Source organism: Narcine bancroftii, chromosome 1 (assembly GCF_036971445.1).
Source record: "Narcine bancroftii isolate sNarBan1 chromosome 1, sNarBan1.hap1, whole genome shotgun sequence".
NCBI classification, from domain to species: Eukaryota; Metazoa; Chordata; class Chondrichthyes; order Torpediniformes; family Narcinidae; genus Narcine; species Narcine bancroftii.
In genome coordinates, this window is record NC_091469.1 from 65658616 (window position 1) to 65676794 (window position 18179).

An 18179-nucleotide genomic window follows, 5' to 3' on the forward strand; every position below is an offset into this window, starting at 1 on the left:
ATGTAAACAAACCGACCATTCAATCCAGAGAGAATAAAATAACTCAATAAAGTGCACAAGTAAGAATCCTTAAATGCATCCCTGATTGAGTTTGTAGTTGAGGAGTCTAATAGTGGAGGGGGAGCAGCTGTTTCTGAACCTGGTGGTGCAAGTTTTTTGGCACCTATGCCTCTTTCCTGATGGCAGCAGCAAGAACAGAGCATGTGCTGGGTGATGTGGATCTGATCCTTGATGATTGCTGCTGCTCTCTGACAGCAGTGTTCCCTGTAGGTGTTTGCGATATCCTGGATCAGATTCCTATAGCAGGATTTTGTCTTGAAATGTTGACCATCCCTTTGCCTCATCAGATACCTGCTGAGTTCTTTCAGCAGATGGGTATTCCTCCAGATTGCAGCATCGGCAGTCTCTTGCTTCTCTAGAATTTCTGAGGCCTTTTGACCCATGTCTCCTTTATCAGAAGTCAAGATTTTCCATAGACCTGTGTCATTTTGTTTTTGAAATGTACTTCAGGCTTGATTTCATTTTCATTTCCCTTTTTCTAAGCAATTGAAGTGGTTGAAGCTATGCTAGCTCTGTTTGATCAGGATAATTAAGAATACATCTGAAAACTTTCAGTTTGAAATGCTGAGAAAAAGGAATAGGTCGTCAGCAGTTTGCCTCTGCAATTTAAACTGACTTTATGCAGTTTTTGCTAGGTGGGCCACAATATGTGTAATGCATTGCCAATTTTTAAAATCCCTTTTAGGGTAATATTTTCTGTAAGAAAATTGTCCTTGAATGTTTGCACTAAACACATATATAATTGTGGTTGTCTATCATAATATACTTCTTCCATTTTGTTATTCATTTTGGAAAGAAGAATTAAATACGTATTTTTTAAAGCACAGTGACAGTCTTTGTACACAAAAAAATAGAAAGTCAACAAGTAGATACAGAAAGTGATTCATAAGACAATTGATTACTTAATTTTTATGCAGAAAGGCAGGAATCCAAGTGAAAGAACTTCAATTGGACAGGGCTTTGATTAAACCACATAAGACTTCTTTTGCAATCCAGGCAACATCCTGGTAAATCTTCTCTGCACCATCTCCATAGCTTCGTCATCCTTCCTTTAGTGAGGTGGCCAGAACTGAACACAATACTCTTTGTGTGGTCTCACTAGAGTTGCAATATGTCCTCTCGACTCTTGAATTCATTCCTCCTATTAATTAAGCCCAGCATCCCATATACCTTCTTAATTATCCTATCAACTTGCTCAGCAACCTTGAGAGATGTATGGATTTGGACCCCAAGGTCCCTCTGTTCCTCCACACTGTTAAGTATCCGACCATTAACCTTGTACTCAGCCTTCTGGTTTGACCTTTCAAAATGTATCACCTCACACCTATCAGAATTAAACTCCATCTGTCATTTTTCCGGCCAACTCTACATCCTGTATATCCTTTTGTACTTCAGCCTTCAGCACTATTCACAACTCCTCCAACCTTGATATTATCTGCAAGCTTACTGACCTAATACTTCTGTTGCTTCATCAAGGTCATTTATAAAAATCACTAAGAGCAGAGGTCCACGAACAGATCCCTTTGGAACTCCACTTGTCACTGACCTCCAGGCAGAATACTTTCTGTTCACTACTAATCTCCACTTTTTAACAGGCAAGCCAATTTTTAATCCACCAAGCCAAAGTACTGTGGATTCCATGCCTTATTTATTCCAGGTGAAATTTATAATTGTTTGGAATTAAAGGTAATCGAGGAATTTTAGACATATGAAAGTCAGTAGGCTATGTTTTCTAATCCTCCTCATATTTCTTATATTCATGTCTGGACAAAGGGCTACGTTTGCCATTCTTTCAGAGGTTAAAGCAACCCCACAAAATTTCTGGGCCTATGTTTAAAATTATTTGCATTGACGATTAATCTGATTCTTATTGGTTGGAGTAAAAACACAACGCTGGAGAAACTTGGCAGGTCAAGCAGTGTCCTTTATGTAGCAAATGTAAAAATATATAACTGACGTTTCAGGCTTGAGCCCTTCATCAAAGTATGGAAAAATATCAGTAGGTGTCTGAACAAAAGACTAGGGGGGATGGATAGTCACAAAGGCAGGAGGTAACAGGTGGAATAGTGAGGGAGGGGACATCAAGGGGAAGAGGGATGGCTAGGTGAATAGAGGAAAGGGAGGGAGGAGAGCAGGAAAGGGGAAGGGAGTTGGGATGGGAAGGAGGGGTAGAGGAGGGCAGGTTAGCAGAAACCGAAAAGATGATGTTAATGCCTTCTGGCTAGAGAGTGCCTAGACGGAAAATCAGGTGTCCTTCCAATTTGTGGGTGGTCTTGGTGGGAAGGTACATAAGACCATGGACAAACTTATGATTATGGGAGTGTAGTGAACTGGGAATTCACTACTGATGTGATGTCCTAAGGACTAGTTCCTCCACTGACTCCATCCCTGTATATCCCAATATAAACCCTGGATCCCTGCCAAAACCCCAGTTCAGTCCAAAGACTATTGTATGTTATTCTTACTGAGTAAAAGCGTGTTCTCTCTCTAGTCATGAGTGCTCTCAGTTGTGCTACAAGGAGTATGACACAGATGTGAAATAGTTGGCTACTGGGAGGTCTCTGTCACTGATGCAGGTGGAGTGAAGGTGCTTAGCAAAGCAATCTCCCAACCTGCGCCCAGTCTTACCAATGTAGTTAAGGCCACAAAGGGAAGACCGGATGCAGTAAATCAGTCCTGTGGATACACAAGTGAAGTGTTCACCTGAAAGGTCTGTTTGGGGCCTCAGACTGTGGTGAGAGAGGCAGTATGGGCGCAAGTGTGGCACCTCCTGCAGTCAAAGGGTAAGGTTCTCGGGTGGCAATTGGTGGGAAGGGAGGGGTGCAGAGGGAGTCATGGAGGGTGCAGTCTCTGCAGAAGTCAGAGAGGAGAGGAGAAGGGAAGATGTGACTGGTAGTGGGATCCTGTTGTAAGTGTCAGAAATTGAAGAAGATAATGTATTAGATCCAGAGGCTTGTGGGGTGATAAGTGAGAATGATGGGGGATTCTATGTTTGTTGTGTCTGGTGGCGGAGGGGCTGGGGCAGAGGAATGGGAAATGGAGGAGATGCGGGTGAAGGCTGAGTTGATAGTGGTGGAGGGGAAGCTATGTTTGTGGCAGACATTTCAGAAGATCTGGGCTGGAAGACCCCATCTTGGGAACAGACGCAGCAGAGATGGAGAAATTGAGAGAAGGGGATAGAATCCTTGCAGGGGGCAGAGTGTGAGGAAGTGTAGTTCAAGTAGCTGTGGGTGTTAATGGGTTTGTAATATATATCAGTAGAAAGCTTGTTTCCCGAGATGGAGACAGAGAGATCCTGAAAGGGGAGAGTGTTGTCAGAGATGGACCAGGTGAGTTTGAGATTGAGGTGGAAGTAGGCCATAAAGTGAATAAAGATGACAAGCTCATCATGGGTGCATGAGGCAGCCCTGATGTAGTTATCAATAAGGGGTCTTGCCTGTGTAGGCTTGCAGCATGAATTGCTCCACAAAACCCACAAACAGGTAGGAATAGCTGGGACCTATACGGGTACCCATGGCTACTCCTTTGATTTGGAGGAAGTGAGACGAGTTAAAGGAGAAGTTGTTTAATGTGAAGAGGGTAGAGGGTGACTGGTCAAGTCTCTGGTCCAGAAAGAAGCAGAGTGCTTTAAGACCTTCTATACAGAAGGTGGATGGAGGTATAAAGGGATTGGACATTCATCATGAAGACAAGGTGGTCCAGTGTGGGGAATCTGAAGTCATTGAAGAGATGGAGGGCATGTGAAGTATCGTGGATATAGGTGGGGAGGGATTGGACCAGGGGAGAAAAAGATAGAGTCAAGGTAAGATAAAACTAGTTCAGTGGGGCAAGGGGTCTACCTGGAGGTTTGAGTGTGGGGATGGGAGACAACGAGGTTGGCAGCCATGGGAGGAAGGTGACCAGAGGTGATGAGGTTGGAGATGGTGTTGGAGATAGTGGCTTGATGTATCGTGGTGGGGTCCTGAGGGAGGGGTTCGAAGGAGGAGGTGTCTGAGAGGTCATCTGGCCTCAGCAAGGTAGAAGACCACCTTTGTCTGCGGGTTTGATGGTGAGGTGGGATTGTTGCAGAAAGAGTGGAGGGCAGAGCATTCGGAGGAGGTGAGATTGGAATAAGAGAAGGGGGTGATGAAGTTGAGATGGTTGATGTCTTGACGGCAATTGGAAATAAAAGATCCAGAGCGGGCTGCTGGGCAGGATGAGGTGTCCAAGAGGAGCAAGGCTTAAAGCGAGAGAAGGGGTCTTGGGTGGGAGGTGGGGGGGGGAGTGGTGGAGTGTCAGTCATCGAAGTAAGCCTTCGGCAATTTTTTTAACCTTTGCTATATGAAGGACACTATTTGACCTGCTGAGTTTATCCAGCATTGTGTTTTTACTTCAACCACGGTGTCTGCAGACTTTTGTGTTTTACTTTTTATTTGTTGGAAGTTGTCTATTGTTTAGTTTGTCAAATTACCATTCAATGTTAATGCTTTCATTTAACTTAGATAATTGGATAGCATGCCAATAAACAATTTAAGTACTCTTGCTTGCTCATTACACTTTCCTTGAAAGTGGCCTAATTTCCCATGCATCTATTGAAAGAAGGGAGATGCATAGAAAAACTTCATATGATGTCAGGCACAGGGAGGATGTGGGAGGGTGGATATCAGAGGATGTCTCTGATGGAGTAAAATAGGGATGTGGGAGGGGGAGGAGGACAGAGAGAGGAACACAGTCCCAAAGGCAGAAGGTAATAGGTGGATAAGGGAGGCAGGACACACCAGTAAGCAGGGGGAGGAGTAATGGCTCTGAATGGAGAGAGAAGGGGTGGAAAGCTGGAGAAAAGAAGACAAAGGGAAAGGAAGGAGAATGGAGAGTAGGCTTGCAGAAACCAGAGGTCGATGTTAATGCCATCTGGTTGGAGAGTACTCAGATGAAAAATTAAATGTTGCACCTCCAATTTATGGTTGGTCCTGGTGGGGCAGTCCATGAGAGCGTGGACAGACATGTCAGCATGGGAGTGGGGCGTGGAACTGAAGTGGTTGGCCACTGGAAGATCCTTTCACTGATGTGAAGGTGCGCAGCAAATCCATCTCCAAATCTGCATGTAGTCTCTCCAATGTAGAGAAGGATTAACTATAAATAAGGTTATTAATGAGAAAACTATGTGTAATTGACACAAGGTTAGCAAGAATGAATTGTAACCAGAATTATCTGATTGAACTTCCAAACTGGAGAGATGCCACCTGAAAGTGGTTCCAATTGCATTTCACTCTGGAGTTAAATGAATTTTCAGACACAAACAATACAAACTTAAACATCCAAGTTCAAATCTATCAGCATTCTTCCATTGCCATCCATTCTTTAACACATCAAATGTGGCGGCCCAATGATGCCATCAGCAAATTTGCACACTAGAGCAAGGATGTCATGCTGCAATATGTATGACTTTTGTGAAACCATTCACACAGCTTTACAAGCAATTTGAGTCTCCTTAACTAGGAAGAAATGTAATTGTCAGAGAGTGAGTGCATTGAAGTTTACTAGACTGATAAAATATCCTTAATGTAGACAAGTCCTTAAGGATGGCAATGGCATCAATGGGAATACATCCACAATGCCAAAGATGTAAAAGAGTATGTTATAGTGTGTGGAAATTTTAAAAAAAGCCACAAAATACAACAATGAAACCTATCTCTTGGACCAAGTTTGTTAGCAAAATTGGCTAAAATTGTCTCTACAAAATGATTTGGCAAACCTTAATCTATAAATGTCAATTATTGTTATTAATATTGCTTTCACATGTTGTAATTAAAAAAATAAATTTATTTGTTATTGAATGGCATAGGGAGAAAAGAAAATTAATATACTAGATTGCTAGTTCATGAAAAATTGATAAACATATTGACATTATATTAATTGTTTTACAGTATCTTGGCTGTATTGAAGTGTTGCGGTCAATGCGTTCCCTTGATTTCAATGTAAGGACACAAATTACAAGGTAAGATACCATTTTAAAAATGTATTACTCACTTATTTCAAATGTAATTTTTCATATCTTAATCCTGGTCATGATAACTTTATAACTTCAAAATAACATCATTTTCTTTAAGGAATTGCAGTCTATCTAAGAAGCCTTGTTGGAATCTGTATGTATGAATAAATATCATGCAAGCTTTCTCAATATGTCAAGTTGTATGCCACTCTTTCAGACATCTCAATGATCTTGCACATTACTTAAATAGAGAGTCTCTGACTTATTTATAATACATTGTTTTGGGTGAAACATGATCAAGTGTTTCAGAAAGAGACTACTCAGGTATAATAATTTAGTCTTATCACTGACAAACTAAATTTATGGGTTCTTGTCGGTAGGAAAAGTTGCAATGCAGAAAAACATGAGCAACGAAGCTGCAAAAGAATTTTTTTTTCTGAAATAAATGATAAATAATTGACAGTAGTCAGTAAAAAGTCCAACACTGATGAGTTTCTATCCACAGGGAATGGGTGAGATGAGGGGAGACAAATGATGGTTGTGGGTTATAGGATGGAGATTGAGAATCGGGTCGTGCGGTGCCAGAGAAACAGTTTTGGTCCCAAGATCAAGCAGACCAAGGGACCATTCACCTGTCTTCATTGACAGAATGGTGGTAGAAAGGATTAATACTTTCAAGTTCCTGGAAATCTATTTATCAGTGGACCTCTCTGGGAGCCAACGCATTGAGGCAACCATGAAGAAGGCACACCAAAACTTCTACTTTCTAAGAAGTCTGAGGAGATGTGGGATGTCATTGAATGTTGTTATGAACTTCTATAGGTTACTGTGGAAAGTATACTGACCAGTTGCACCATTATATTGACAGGTTGCTTCGAGTGCCCAGGAATGCAAAAAGCTGCAGAAATGAAAACCTAGCCAAGTCTATCATTTAAAAGCAACTCAATGAGATGTTGCCTTGAGGACAGTCAATGTCATAAATCAACATCATTATGACTATCATCTCTTTGGTCATAATCTCTTCTTGAAGTCCAGCACTTCAGTTTTAAGAACAGCTTTTATCAAACAACTATCAGGCCCTTGAATCTTCCCTGTACTAACTTAACCCTAACCATAAACCATCCCAGGGACATCAAAACTCTGTTTGCACTACTGAAATGTCACTTTTTTTCTGATGGCATGAAATGCACATTATGAAAGTAAATAAGCATATACAAACATGAATGGTGGTCTTGGATGCCTAAGCTGCTTAATATCTGCTGGCAGGATCTACAATGAATCCATCATCTTCAGTGGCTCCTCCTTTAAGTAGTATTTTGAATATTCATTCCCATTTTATGTCTCTTCTCCCCCTCTCCTCTCACATCCTCATCAGCAAAATCTTCAGGGATCCTGTTTACCTTATGTTCCATCCTAATCCCTGATTGCCTGTTTGGTCCTTTATTTATCTGCTTGACCAACACCCCACTGTGATGTCAATCCCTGGACGACTTCAAACCCCATTCTGATCCTCTCTCTGACTGAACTCTAATCCCTAACCTTGCACCAGTAAAAGTACTCCTCATATTCAGCTTTAATACCTTCTCTTCCCACACAACAGTCTACCAGCTTTGCAATAATTGGAAGTTGTGGATGAATGATCTTTGAGCAGTTGAAGTTGACAAGTTGTCTTGTTGTTTTTATTATATGTCTTTCCTATGTTCATGTTAAACTTGTTCTTTCATTATGCAAATCAACAGAAACAATATCACTGACTCAATTATCAAGGGTAATGCACTACCATAGCTGATGAAGCTAATACAAAACATGTGGAAAGAAATTCAATGTATTGCATGGTTATTTATTTATTTTATGCCACATGACTCAAGGAGCTTTATCAACTTAAGAGAGGTTTCGAAGTGTAGTTCAGTAAGTTCTATATTTAAATGTGCTCCAGGCAACAGAGCAAATAGAGATCCTGGGGCTTCAGCTGGGAGAGAGATTATTTACCCTGGGGCTCCAGCTGGGAGAGGAATTGTTCACCTGGGATCTTCATCAGAATGAACAGAGGGCCAGTGACAGAGGCAATCATGGCAAAGTACAGTTGGAGTGGCACTGTGATTCACTAATACTATAAGATGCTGTGGTCTAATCGGTATCACTATTTATTCAACCATAGCCTTCTTGATTTTTAACTGGTATATTTAGTTTTAAAAGCCTTCATTTGAAAAACTATTCCATTCATAAGAGCATTCATTCATTTTTTTTTGTTCATCCCCTATTACTTTTATATTCCTGTCCATGAATTGCCCCACAGTGCATTACACTAAGTAAGCATTGGATAAGTTAAACATTATCTACATATCTTTATAAGTAATGTATCTAAATATAAGATCAAGAATACATTTTGCTTATTTCTGGGCCTTATTTACAAAATTTTCTTTAATGAAATATGTGTCTGCATTCAAGATCTCTTTTCATCCATAATCCATATCAGGTCTTACTATTTAAGGTTTTCATCCTCTGGTCTTACTTGCAAATATGTTGCATTACATTTTCTATCATTAGATATGTTTGCCACATATCTGTCCATTCTACTTGATTACTTGTATCAATATTGTCCCAAATCAGTGTTATCATCAATTTTCAAACAAGTTATTACAGCTTTCAAATCTAGATAATTAATACAATCCATCTCTGCAACCTTATCGGATCTTTGCAGTCAATCATGTATTGTTTTAGTTCATTTGCATAACCAACTTTTGAACTCAAATCCATATTGGACTATACAGTCAGTATTTCTCAATGGATCAGTGCAATATCAAAGATTGGGAATTGAGCTGAGGAGCTATCAGAATGCTACTAATGCCCTGCGTAACAGACACTCCAAACATTATGATATTGTTAAGCTAATAATCCTGTAAATAAAATAACTTTAAAAAAAATTGACAGCTTGGTTTTAGGGTTTTTGTGATGCCAAGACCAACTTTTACATCCATAATTTTTGCCCCAAGAGCAATCTGTATTTCCTTTGATTCTGAGCTTTGTTAAATTGACTTAATAATGGTGCTAAGTCCAAAATGTCAACAGATGCTGCCTAAGATTCAGAACATTTCTAGCATTTTTATTTTTGCCTTTACACAAATATAAAACAACAACCTTACATGCTTGGAAATACTCAAAAACATAACCACATGATCTAGGCTTAACTAGTTTTCTTGGACATTTGATGAAAGTTTTTTGATCTGAAATATTATTTTTTCTCTCTAGAGCTGCTTCCTGACATATTTTCATCATTGCTTATATTTCAGTTTTCTTGTTTGGTGTATTGAAGATCAATTTAAATGAATATATCAATGTAAAACTACAACATTTAATTCTTGTACTGGCAGGTTCCTTGGTGATGCATGCCCTGCACCATTATAATCTCTCATCAAGTATGGGGAAAGGCACATTTATAGTTGTAGACAGTCCTTCTTCTCAACTTTTGGGCATTGTTATAGAGATAAAGCAAGAACAATTCTAAGGAAATTTCTGTCTGTTTGTCTTGGAGTTTCATGATATTCCAGTCAAAGAGGACTTCTGGAGCAGAATGGACTTTACCTCTTTTGTGCCTGATTCAATATTCCTGAGGTGAAAAAGGTGGCTTGAAAAAAGGGGACTACAGAAAACTGAAGTAGGAGACTACAAATGTCAGTACAAATATTAAAAGAAGAAATTTATCACAACCACATTTTTGGGTGCTGATTGAAGTGAGTGTGTTATTGTCTGATATTTTTTGGTGCACAGGTGAAATTTGTATGTACTCATGAGATGAGTCTTACTTTATTCTCTCCTGATGATAGAGAAAATGTCTTTATATCACCCGTGACGCAGTATTCAAATAATGTCCAATTTTTTAAAGAACCATGGAGATTCTTATAACAAAAATGATAAACATAATCTTTATCATTATTTTAATTATATTCAGAAACTCAGTCCCATCCGCAATTGTATGGACTTGGACAAAATGAGCTATTTTCAGAGAGAATTTAGTTGATATATTGTGCTGCCTGCAGCATTGAGTTAGTAAGCGGGTTTAATTTGTTTCATGAAATTTTCTTTGCTATAATGCCTTTCTTTTTCAGAGAAGCTATTAGCAGAGTGTGTGAAGCGGTGCCAGGTACTAAAGGGGCTTTTCGAAAAAGAAAGGTATACTACCATATTTTTTCTCTTTGTTTTGATTATAAGAGAATCTAATTTTGCAGTCTTTTCAACATGTGGTAGCATCACCTCATAAGTTTTGCATGTTAATTTCATGATGTTTTGCTCTCAACAGTGTTACGACATAGACCAGCAGCAATAGAAATTCACCAAGACAATGGTATCTTCAAAACAATAATTTTTTTAATTACTAACTATTAATAATATAAAATCTTACTTAACTCTAAACTTAACCCCATATGTGCAAATGTGTGTGTGTGTGTGTGTGTGTGTGTGTGTGTGTGTGTGTGGCTAATCCGAAACCATAACGGTTCAGGCACAATTCTGAAGAGATGATGTTAAAGTTCAGTCTTAGAAATTGTTTTCATTGAAACTCAGAGTCTTTAAACTGCTGTTCAAAAGTTCTCAATTTCAGAAATTCTTGTCGATTTGCTTTCAGTGAAATATTTCATCTTACAAATGACATTTTCAAAAGATTCCCCTCTTGTGTTTCACACGATGATTTCATCACCCCAGGCAAGGGTTAAATGAAGTGACCATTATAAATGTACATGCAAAACTCCCCTCTCTTGACAAATAGACTGTGGCTCTCCTAACTTGAAGCCATTGATTCTATGTTTCTTCCCTGTCAAAGGGAAAATAACACAAGAGTACCTCTCCCACTGAAGGTTACTGCATTTCTCTGACTCTTCAGATGAAACTGGTGCAATATTAAAGATGCCTTCTTGGAGTGTCCATATCACATGACATGACATCACTGCTGGTTTTGTTTGAAGTTCCTCTTTTCCAAAAATTAATGAGAAAGTGCTTCTGGGCTGTCTATTCAGACCAACAAGTAGAATGGCTGTGTGTGTACACAGGTACTTCTGAGCAACCAGTATTTCTATGGAACAATCATAAATCTTTTCTGGCTGCTTGTGGTTTTCAGCTGAACAATGATAAGGCTTTGATGGCTTCTGCCTGACTTTGAATATACAGACACATTGTTTCTGGAAGACCTTTCTTATCTGCTAACATGATTGCGCAATCTCTCTTTGCATAAATGTCCCTGTATCCAACCCACAAATGCCCTTTACTAAAAATAATATATTTTATAACTTAAAGATTACAAAGAACATAATTCTGTAACAAACAGGGAGGATGTCCTTATAGATTAACATAACTTATATTTGGGCCTACAACATTGTTGTCATCAGTCCATGGCTCACATTCACGCAAGGAATGCAAGATTCTGGAATTAGAACTATATTTAGATTATTGCGCAAATTAGTGATGTTGAAAATCTATCTTTATCCTTTTAATAAGACACTTTCTAATATTTTCCCCCTCAGCTTCTGACTTGCATACATCAAATGTGTATGCACATGAGTAGAGATGGTTAACATTTCCATTTGCTCTTCAACAGAAAAATATTGATGCTCTATAAGACCTTTATATCAGAATAAACCTTTTTCTTTTACTGTGGATAATCAGTTTTTAAAAGTTTGGAACAAAATGGGAATTTAAGAAGTTGAAGATTGCCTTGAAGCAGGGAAATTTTTGTCTTTTAATCATATGAAAGACAAATTTCAAATCCCTCTGAATACTTTTTTTGTCATTATCAAGTTAAAAAATTTTTATCAGAAAAATTTGGTTTGTTACCTTCATGATCAACTGATTGTAATATTCACTCTTTACAAGATGCACTTGGCAAGGTGTTTCTCAGAGCACCTCATAAAGACCCAACCTTTAATTGGAAGACAAGAAAGATAAATATAGAGGAACAAGACCAGGAAACCCATAATTTTGGACCAGAATTCTGGAATTTCCATTCACAAGGCTTTATGGGAGATCCTTGGTCACAGACTCCACATTTTGAACTTCTTTAAGTTCAACTCAGAGGGATGATGGTGCCTAATAAATGTTGGCCTTGTCTGCAATCCTTACATCCTGAAAATAAACTTAAAAATTCATACTTTGTTTTATGTTTTAGTAATGATCAAAATAATGAAGTGAAACTTTATTTATATATTTGAAAAGCAAAAACAAAATAAATTACTTCAGTTTTGTATAATTTATTATATGCACAATTAAATACAATCTTTTTAGGATCTCCACGTCAGTAAATGTTTGGCTAATTTTTTTGTGTGTAACTTGCCTCAACAGCCACCAAGTAAAGCGTTGTCTAGTATACTTGGTAAGAGTAATTTGCAGTTTGCCGGAATGAACATCACTCTGAATATTTCAACAAGTAGCCTCAATCTCATGACACCTGACACAAAGCAGGTAGGTAAGATTACTTCAAGATTTGTTCTCCTTAGTTAAAAAAATTAGAACAGCAAAATAAAAGCTGCAATTTTTGGATGCATTGAAGTGCATAGCAGATGTTAACTGGACAAAATAGATTAAATTTAAATATACTGTACCTTTGGACATTTTATACACAATCAAACATTGTTTGTGTAATTGGTCTCATAGATTTATATAGTGTATGAAATACCAAGTAGCATAGCTGTCTTAAGGTAAACCATCTTCTGAAAAGGACTGTAGATAGGGCTTTAAACTAAATATTGGGTTGGGGGTGGGGTTCAACAGATTGGAGAAGGATGAATAAATTAAAAGTGAAGTGTGGGGGTAAAGTAAAAGCAAAAATGAAAAAAGAGCAGAATGGAATCATTTCAAATGAAAAATAGGAAAAGCTTTTTAAAAGCTCAATGAGTACTGTTTGAGGGGACTTTATCTGAATACCTGTAGTATTCAAAACAAGGGTGAACTAGTGGCACAAATCTGTGGCCATTACAGAAATGTGATTGCAAGGTGGAGAGGTCTGTGAATTAAATATATATGGATATCAAGAAGGGCAGGTAGGAAAGTAAGGGTGGTGGGGTAGTACTCTTAGTTAAGGATTAGATCAGGGTGATAATGAGGGAAGGTATAAGATATAAGGAGCAAAATGTTGAATCCATCTGGGAAGAGATTAGGAATAGTTAAGGGAAAAAAATTAATTGGTAGGAGTGGTCTGTGGGGCATTCAATAATAACATTACAGTCAATAAACCAAGAAATATCAGAAGCAAGTAAGAATGGAACAGAAAGGAGCATAGCTATGCGAAGGGCTTGGATAGATGCATTTTGATCAAGCTCTCCGTGAAGCATATCAAAAAGATGGTTAAAATCTTAAAATTAAGATTTTATTTCACTACAAAATGGACAAGACAAGAACTAAGAAACCAAGGTAGCTGAGAACAAAAATTGAGGAAGTTTCTACTCAGCCAGGAACATCGAGCGAAAGCCCGAAAGGAAGCAGTGTAAGAGTGGCCTCGGGGCTGGCGGACCTCACAGAGCTGGGGAGTTGGGAGAAGAACTAAATATTATCCTGGAGAAAGTTGTGAAGAAATGGGAGTCAGATGGACAAGGCCTGCTGGACAAGACTGACCACATGGAGAATTTTAGCAGATGAAAGAATGTTCAAATTATCGGACCGAAAGAAGGAATCAAAGGAAGAGACCTGATGAATTTCTTTGAATCATGGATCCTGCGAATGCTGGGAGAAGACAAATTCAGAGAAAAATTATATATTGAAAAGACTCAATGGACCCTCGGACCCAGGAGAGCCAGCGATCAGTGACCTGGTAAGACTTTTGAGTTACCAGGAATGGAAGTCAATCCTGGGAGCAGCATATGAATACTCTAAGCAAAATAATGGCCTTCCTGAGATTGACCATGAAAAAGTACTATTTTTTCAAGATTTTAGCCATACTTTGATTAAGTAAAGGAAGAACTTCGATGATGTAAAAGGACAATTGCGTTCCAAAAACTTGAAATGTTTGATGATATACCTCGTGACTCTGAGGATATATCATCAAAGTAACAGAATGTAATCGATGATTTTTCATGACTAAGAACAAGGTGTAAGACTACCTGCAAGGTTTATGAAAAGACTAAGGTTGCCAAGGAAGAGGATTGTGAAATATGTTTACAATGGGACTAAGTAAAAGTTGTATTTTTTTTTTAAATCTTGTATTGATTTGTTGAAAAGTAAACTTTATTGAAATGTTCATGGAGAGCTCAGAAAAGAGCAAACATTTGGGAAAAGTAGTAGCAGGGTGGAGACTCCAGTCTAAGGTGGAGAATGACACCTGGAGAGTAGTATCAAAAAAATATGGCACTAAAGGGAGGGGTTCTTCTTCCTCGGGAGAGTCTGCGAGCTTTTTTCGCTGGCTTTCGGAGATTCCTATTTACATCACCATTTGGGCAGGGACATTGAATCTGATTTTTCTGAAGGGGAAAAATCATTAATATTTAAAAAGGGTTTATTGTTAAACAATATTTGTTTAAAGATCGATATGGTAGAAGGTTAAAATTTATTAGTAACGTTAACGGGATGAACGTGCCAGTGAAAGGAAAGTTCACCTAAAAAAAATTAAAGGCAGATATAGTCTTTCTACAGAAGCACATCTTACGAAATCAGAACATGCTAAATTAAAAAGAGGATAGTGGGGGGGGGGGGGGGTGGGGGGGGGGAAACAAGTAATATCATGTTCATTTGGATCAAAAGCAAGAGGAGTAGCGATTTTAATTAATAAAAATATACCAGTAGTAATAGAAGAGACATTGACTGACCAAGGTGGAAGATTTCTAATGGCACATTGTAAAATTTATGCAGAATCATGGACTTTTATGAATCTCTATGCAGAAAAATTATGATTATGAAGACTTTATGAAGGATATCTTTTTAAAAACAGCAAAGGGAAGACAAAATATACTAGTCAGATTTCAATTTTTGTCTAGATCCAATACTGAATAAATCAGCCAGAACAGGGGCAAAAGCTGCAAAAACAAAACTATAATTTATGAAGGATTTAAAAATTTAATTAATATATGGAGGCAGCTTAACCCCATAAAAAGAGACTATTCATTCTAATCAAGGGTACGTGACTCACATACGAGGATTGATTTGTTTTTGATGCCTGCCCAGTTATAAAGTAGAGTGGTAAAAACAGAATATTTGGCAAGACTTTTATCAGATCGTACAGGGGCCCAATTATAATTATAACTATAACTACAATAATAAAAAAGAACAATAATAATGTTGCTATTAATGCAAGTGACTTCCCCACTAAGAATTTTTTTATGGTCAACATAAATGTGATCCCTGATGGTGTGTGGATTTATATTGTGAAAAGGGAGGGGGAAGAATTGTTTTGTTTTGTTTTTTTTTGTAAGAAAAAATTATGTATATACACACTTTGATATTGGAGAGTTTATTATGAATATTTATGAAAGAAAACAAAAAAAATTAAAAATGGAACAGCAATTATTGTGGGGGACTTTAACACGCACATAGACGAGATGAATCAGATTGGTCAGGGCCACCTTGAGGTGGACTTCATAGAATTCATCCATGATAGCCTTGGAGGCCGTGGAGAGAAGATTCCACTTGATTGATTCCTTTTAAGAGAGATTGAATTGTCTGGGACTGTAACTCAATGGAATTCAGTAAAAATGAGAGGGTATCTTATAGAAACATAAAATTATGGAAGGAATAGTTAAGATAGAGGCAGCTAAGTTTTTTGTGAGATTAGAACAATGGGGCATGGCTTCATGATTCAGGAGAGTAAATTTGGATGTAAGTGAGCAAGAACTTATTTTCCCAGAAAGTGGTGAATCCTATGGAATTCTCTGCCCATGAAAGCAGTGCAGGCTACCTCAGTAAATATACTTAAGACAAGATTGGATGGATTTTTGCATATTAGGGGAATTAATGAATATGGGGAATACAGGGTGCTGGAGATGAGCCTATCTTCAGATCAGTAATGATATTGAATGGTGGAACAAGAAATGTGCTGAATGGCCTACTCCTGCTCCTGTTTCTTATATCTATTCTTATGTGACCATTTGTCTGTAAGTTATTGAGGAGACAGTGAGGATATCTGTCTAAAAGGAGACTTGAAAAATATATACCGAATTTATGCCTAAAATAATTCAACAGGGAAGAGAAGCAGAAGAGATTGTGCTTATTACTCAGGCTCCACAATAACAATGAAAATTATTTTTCTGGAATTAACACAACTGTTGCCAAAGGATTGTCTGCCCTGAAGAAGTCTATTTTGCTCGGCACTATATAGATCTATGTAAGAAACAAAAGAAATATTCTTCCATCTTTAAATACTGAATTCCTTTAGCAATTGAGTATGATGGAATCCATTCCCAATATAAATCTATAAGAAAGTATGTTACATTTGAATATATTAAAAATGCTTTATTATAAAATAATTATTGAGCACCTGATTTCATCACATAGTAGTTTTTTTCTGAACATTAATTAGAGTATTATGAACATTTTTTTTTACAAAAGGTTTGCTTAATGAAAAAAAACATGGGAATTATGATAGACAAACACAAAGGTAATTTCAGATTTGCTGTATCAGGAAATTGGAGAAACATTAAATTAACTTTTATTGAATTTAGCATTGTTTAATCACACAATGTAGCTCTGAGCACATGTTGCACAACAACTGTGAGGAGTCCAGGTTTTGTCTTGGTCACCAATTTTACAACCAAAGGTGAGCTCATCGGCTTAATAAGTGCATTCATGTTGCTTCTTTGAGCCTTAAGTGTATACTCACCATAATGTAACAGAATGTATCACAAATGTGGTGAAATTTATGAGAAATTTCTGCTGTATTAAATCTTCCTGAAGACAATAAATGCTATTGTTAAGTATACTCACTATGCTATTGCTTGAAGAACATATTCATCAACATACGTTTAATTTAAATCAATGTAATGCACAACATCTGTATATGTGAGCTGCTATTATAGACTGCTTGCATCTATCCTGACTAAACACGCCCAGGCTTAAGACCACATTTGCATAGCACCAGCACTTAGTGCATACTCAGGCATGACTGGACTGACCAAAACAGCTTGCTTTGTGGGAAATATGCTAGTAGACTTAAAATATGACAGGAAATCATTAATACAAGTAATATCTAAAAATGATACATGATAAGAAAATTTTAAGGTGATTTTGTGATCAGCAGGCCAAAATCCATAAAATACGAGAATCTGCCTCCTTCACTACCGATCAGTGCATTGCGATTCTGTATGAAAGCAAATTCTCAGAAGTTCTCTCAACCTCTTACCCTCACCCTAAAATTATATACTTTGACATGGGATAAAGTTTCTTACTATAAGACCACTAAATCAGAGTTATATGGTTATCCAGAACCTTTTCATGTCTGTGGAATTGGATCAGAATTGATATAAAAAATGTTATGTTTTGAGCATGAACACTTATTTTCTCTTGTTAATGCATCATTCAGGATGATTAGTGGCCAAATCCACCACTGAACAATCCATTCCTAATTAATTAATGCCCAGTCATCATGCTGTTAAAGCCCCTCATTACTAAGGCAACAGGGCTGCTGGGTGAACTTACTGCTGGCTCATTTGAAATGGACTCCAAGGGAAACCATACTGTTTACAATCATGGACCTTCACATTTTTGTGGTTGAGCTTCAGAGGCGACGTTAACTATGTCAGGGTGCCAAGGAGGCCCTCAGAGTAAAAATGAAAAGGAGATAGTAAGAAGTTGCTGCTTAAATGACCTTCTGGAGTGATTTGCCCTTTAGCTGGGACAAAGCTCCATAACCTCACAAGGTATGCCAAGACTAGTACACTGACACTTAGAGCAAACCATCACAAATGCTGTCTTGAATCAGTTATGGCTGCATTCTACCTTCTCACACCTTCAGAAGCATGTGACAAGTCAGATGTGCATACTTGAAAAGGCTGATGTTGATGTACATATTAGTATTTGGTGTCAGGTATCGTGTGAAAAATATCATGGGAGAATTCTTTACTAATCTTTCACAGACCTATGAGAAATCCAGAGGGCAAACTTCAGTTGTCTCTTTTGGAACTATTTACTGTTATCTTGAAGAGATATCGCCTTAAAAGAGATAGCTGCCACCCTGGAGTAG

At 37.8% G+C, this 18179-nt stretch overlaps 1 protein-coding gene across 1 annotated transcript in view; it reads left to right on the plus strand.

Annotated features, from left to right (window-relative positions):
• shc3 (SHC (Src homology 2 domain containing) transforming protein 3) overlaps positions 1 to 18179 on the plus strand; it is a 170300-nt gene that overhangs the window by 80836 nt on the left and 71285 nt on the right. The window contains exons 2-4 of the mRNA XM_069928732.1: positions 5967 to 6037; positions 10138 to 10201; positions 12359 to 12478. Coding sequence (XP_069784833.1) covers positions 5967 to 6037; positions 10138 to 10201; positions 12359 to 12478 — 255 coding nt within the window. The remainder of the gene's footprint in view (positions 1 to 5966; positions 6038 to 10137; positions 10202 to 12358; positions 12479 to 18179) is intronic.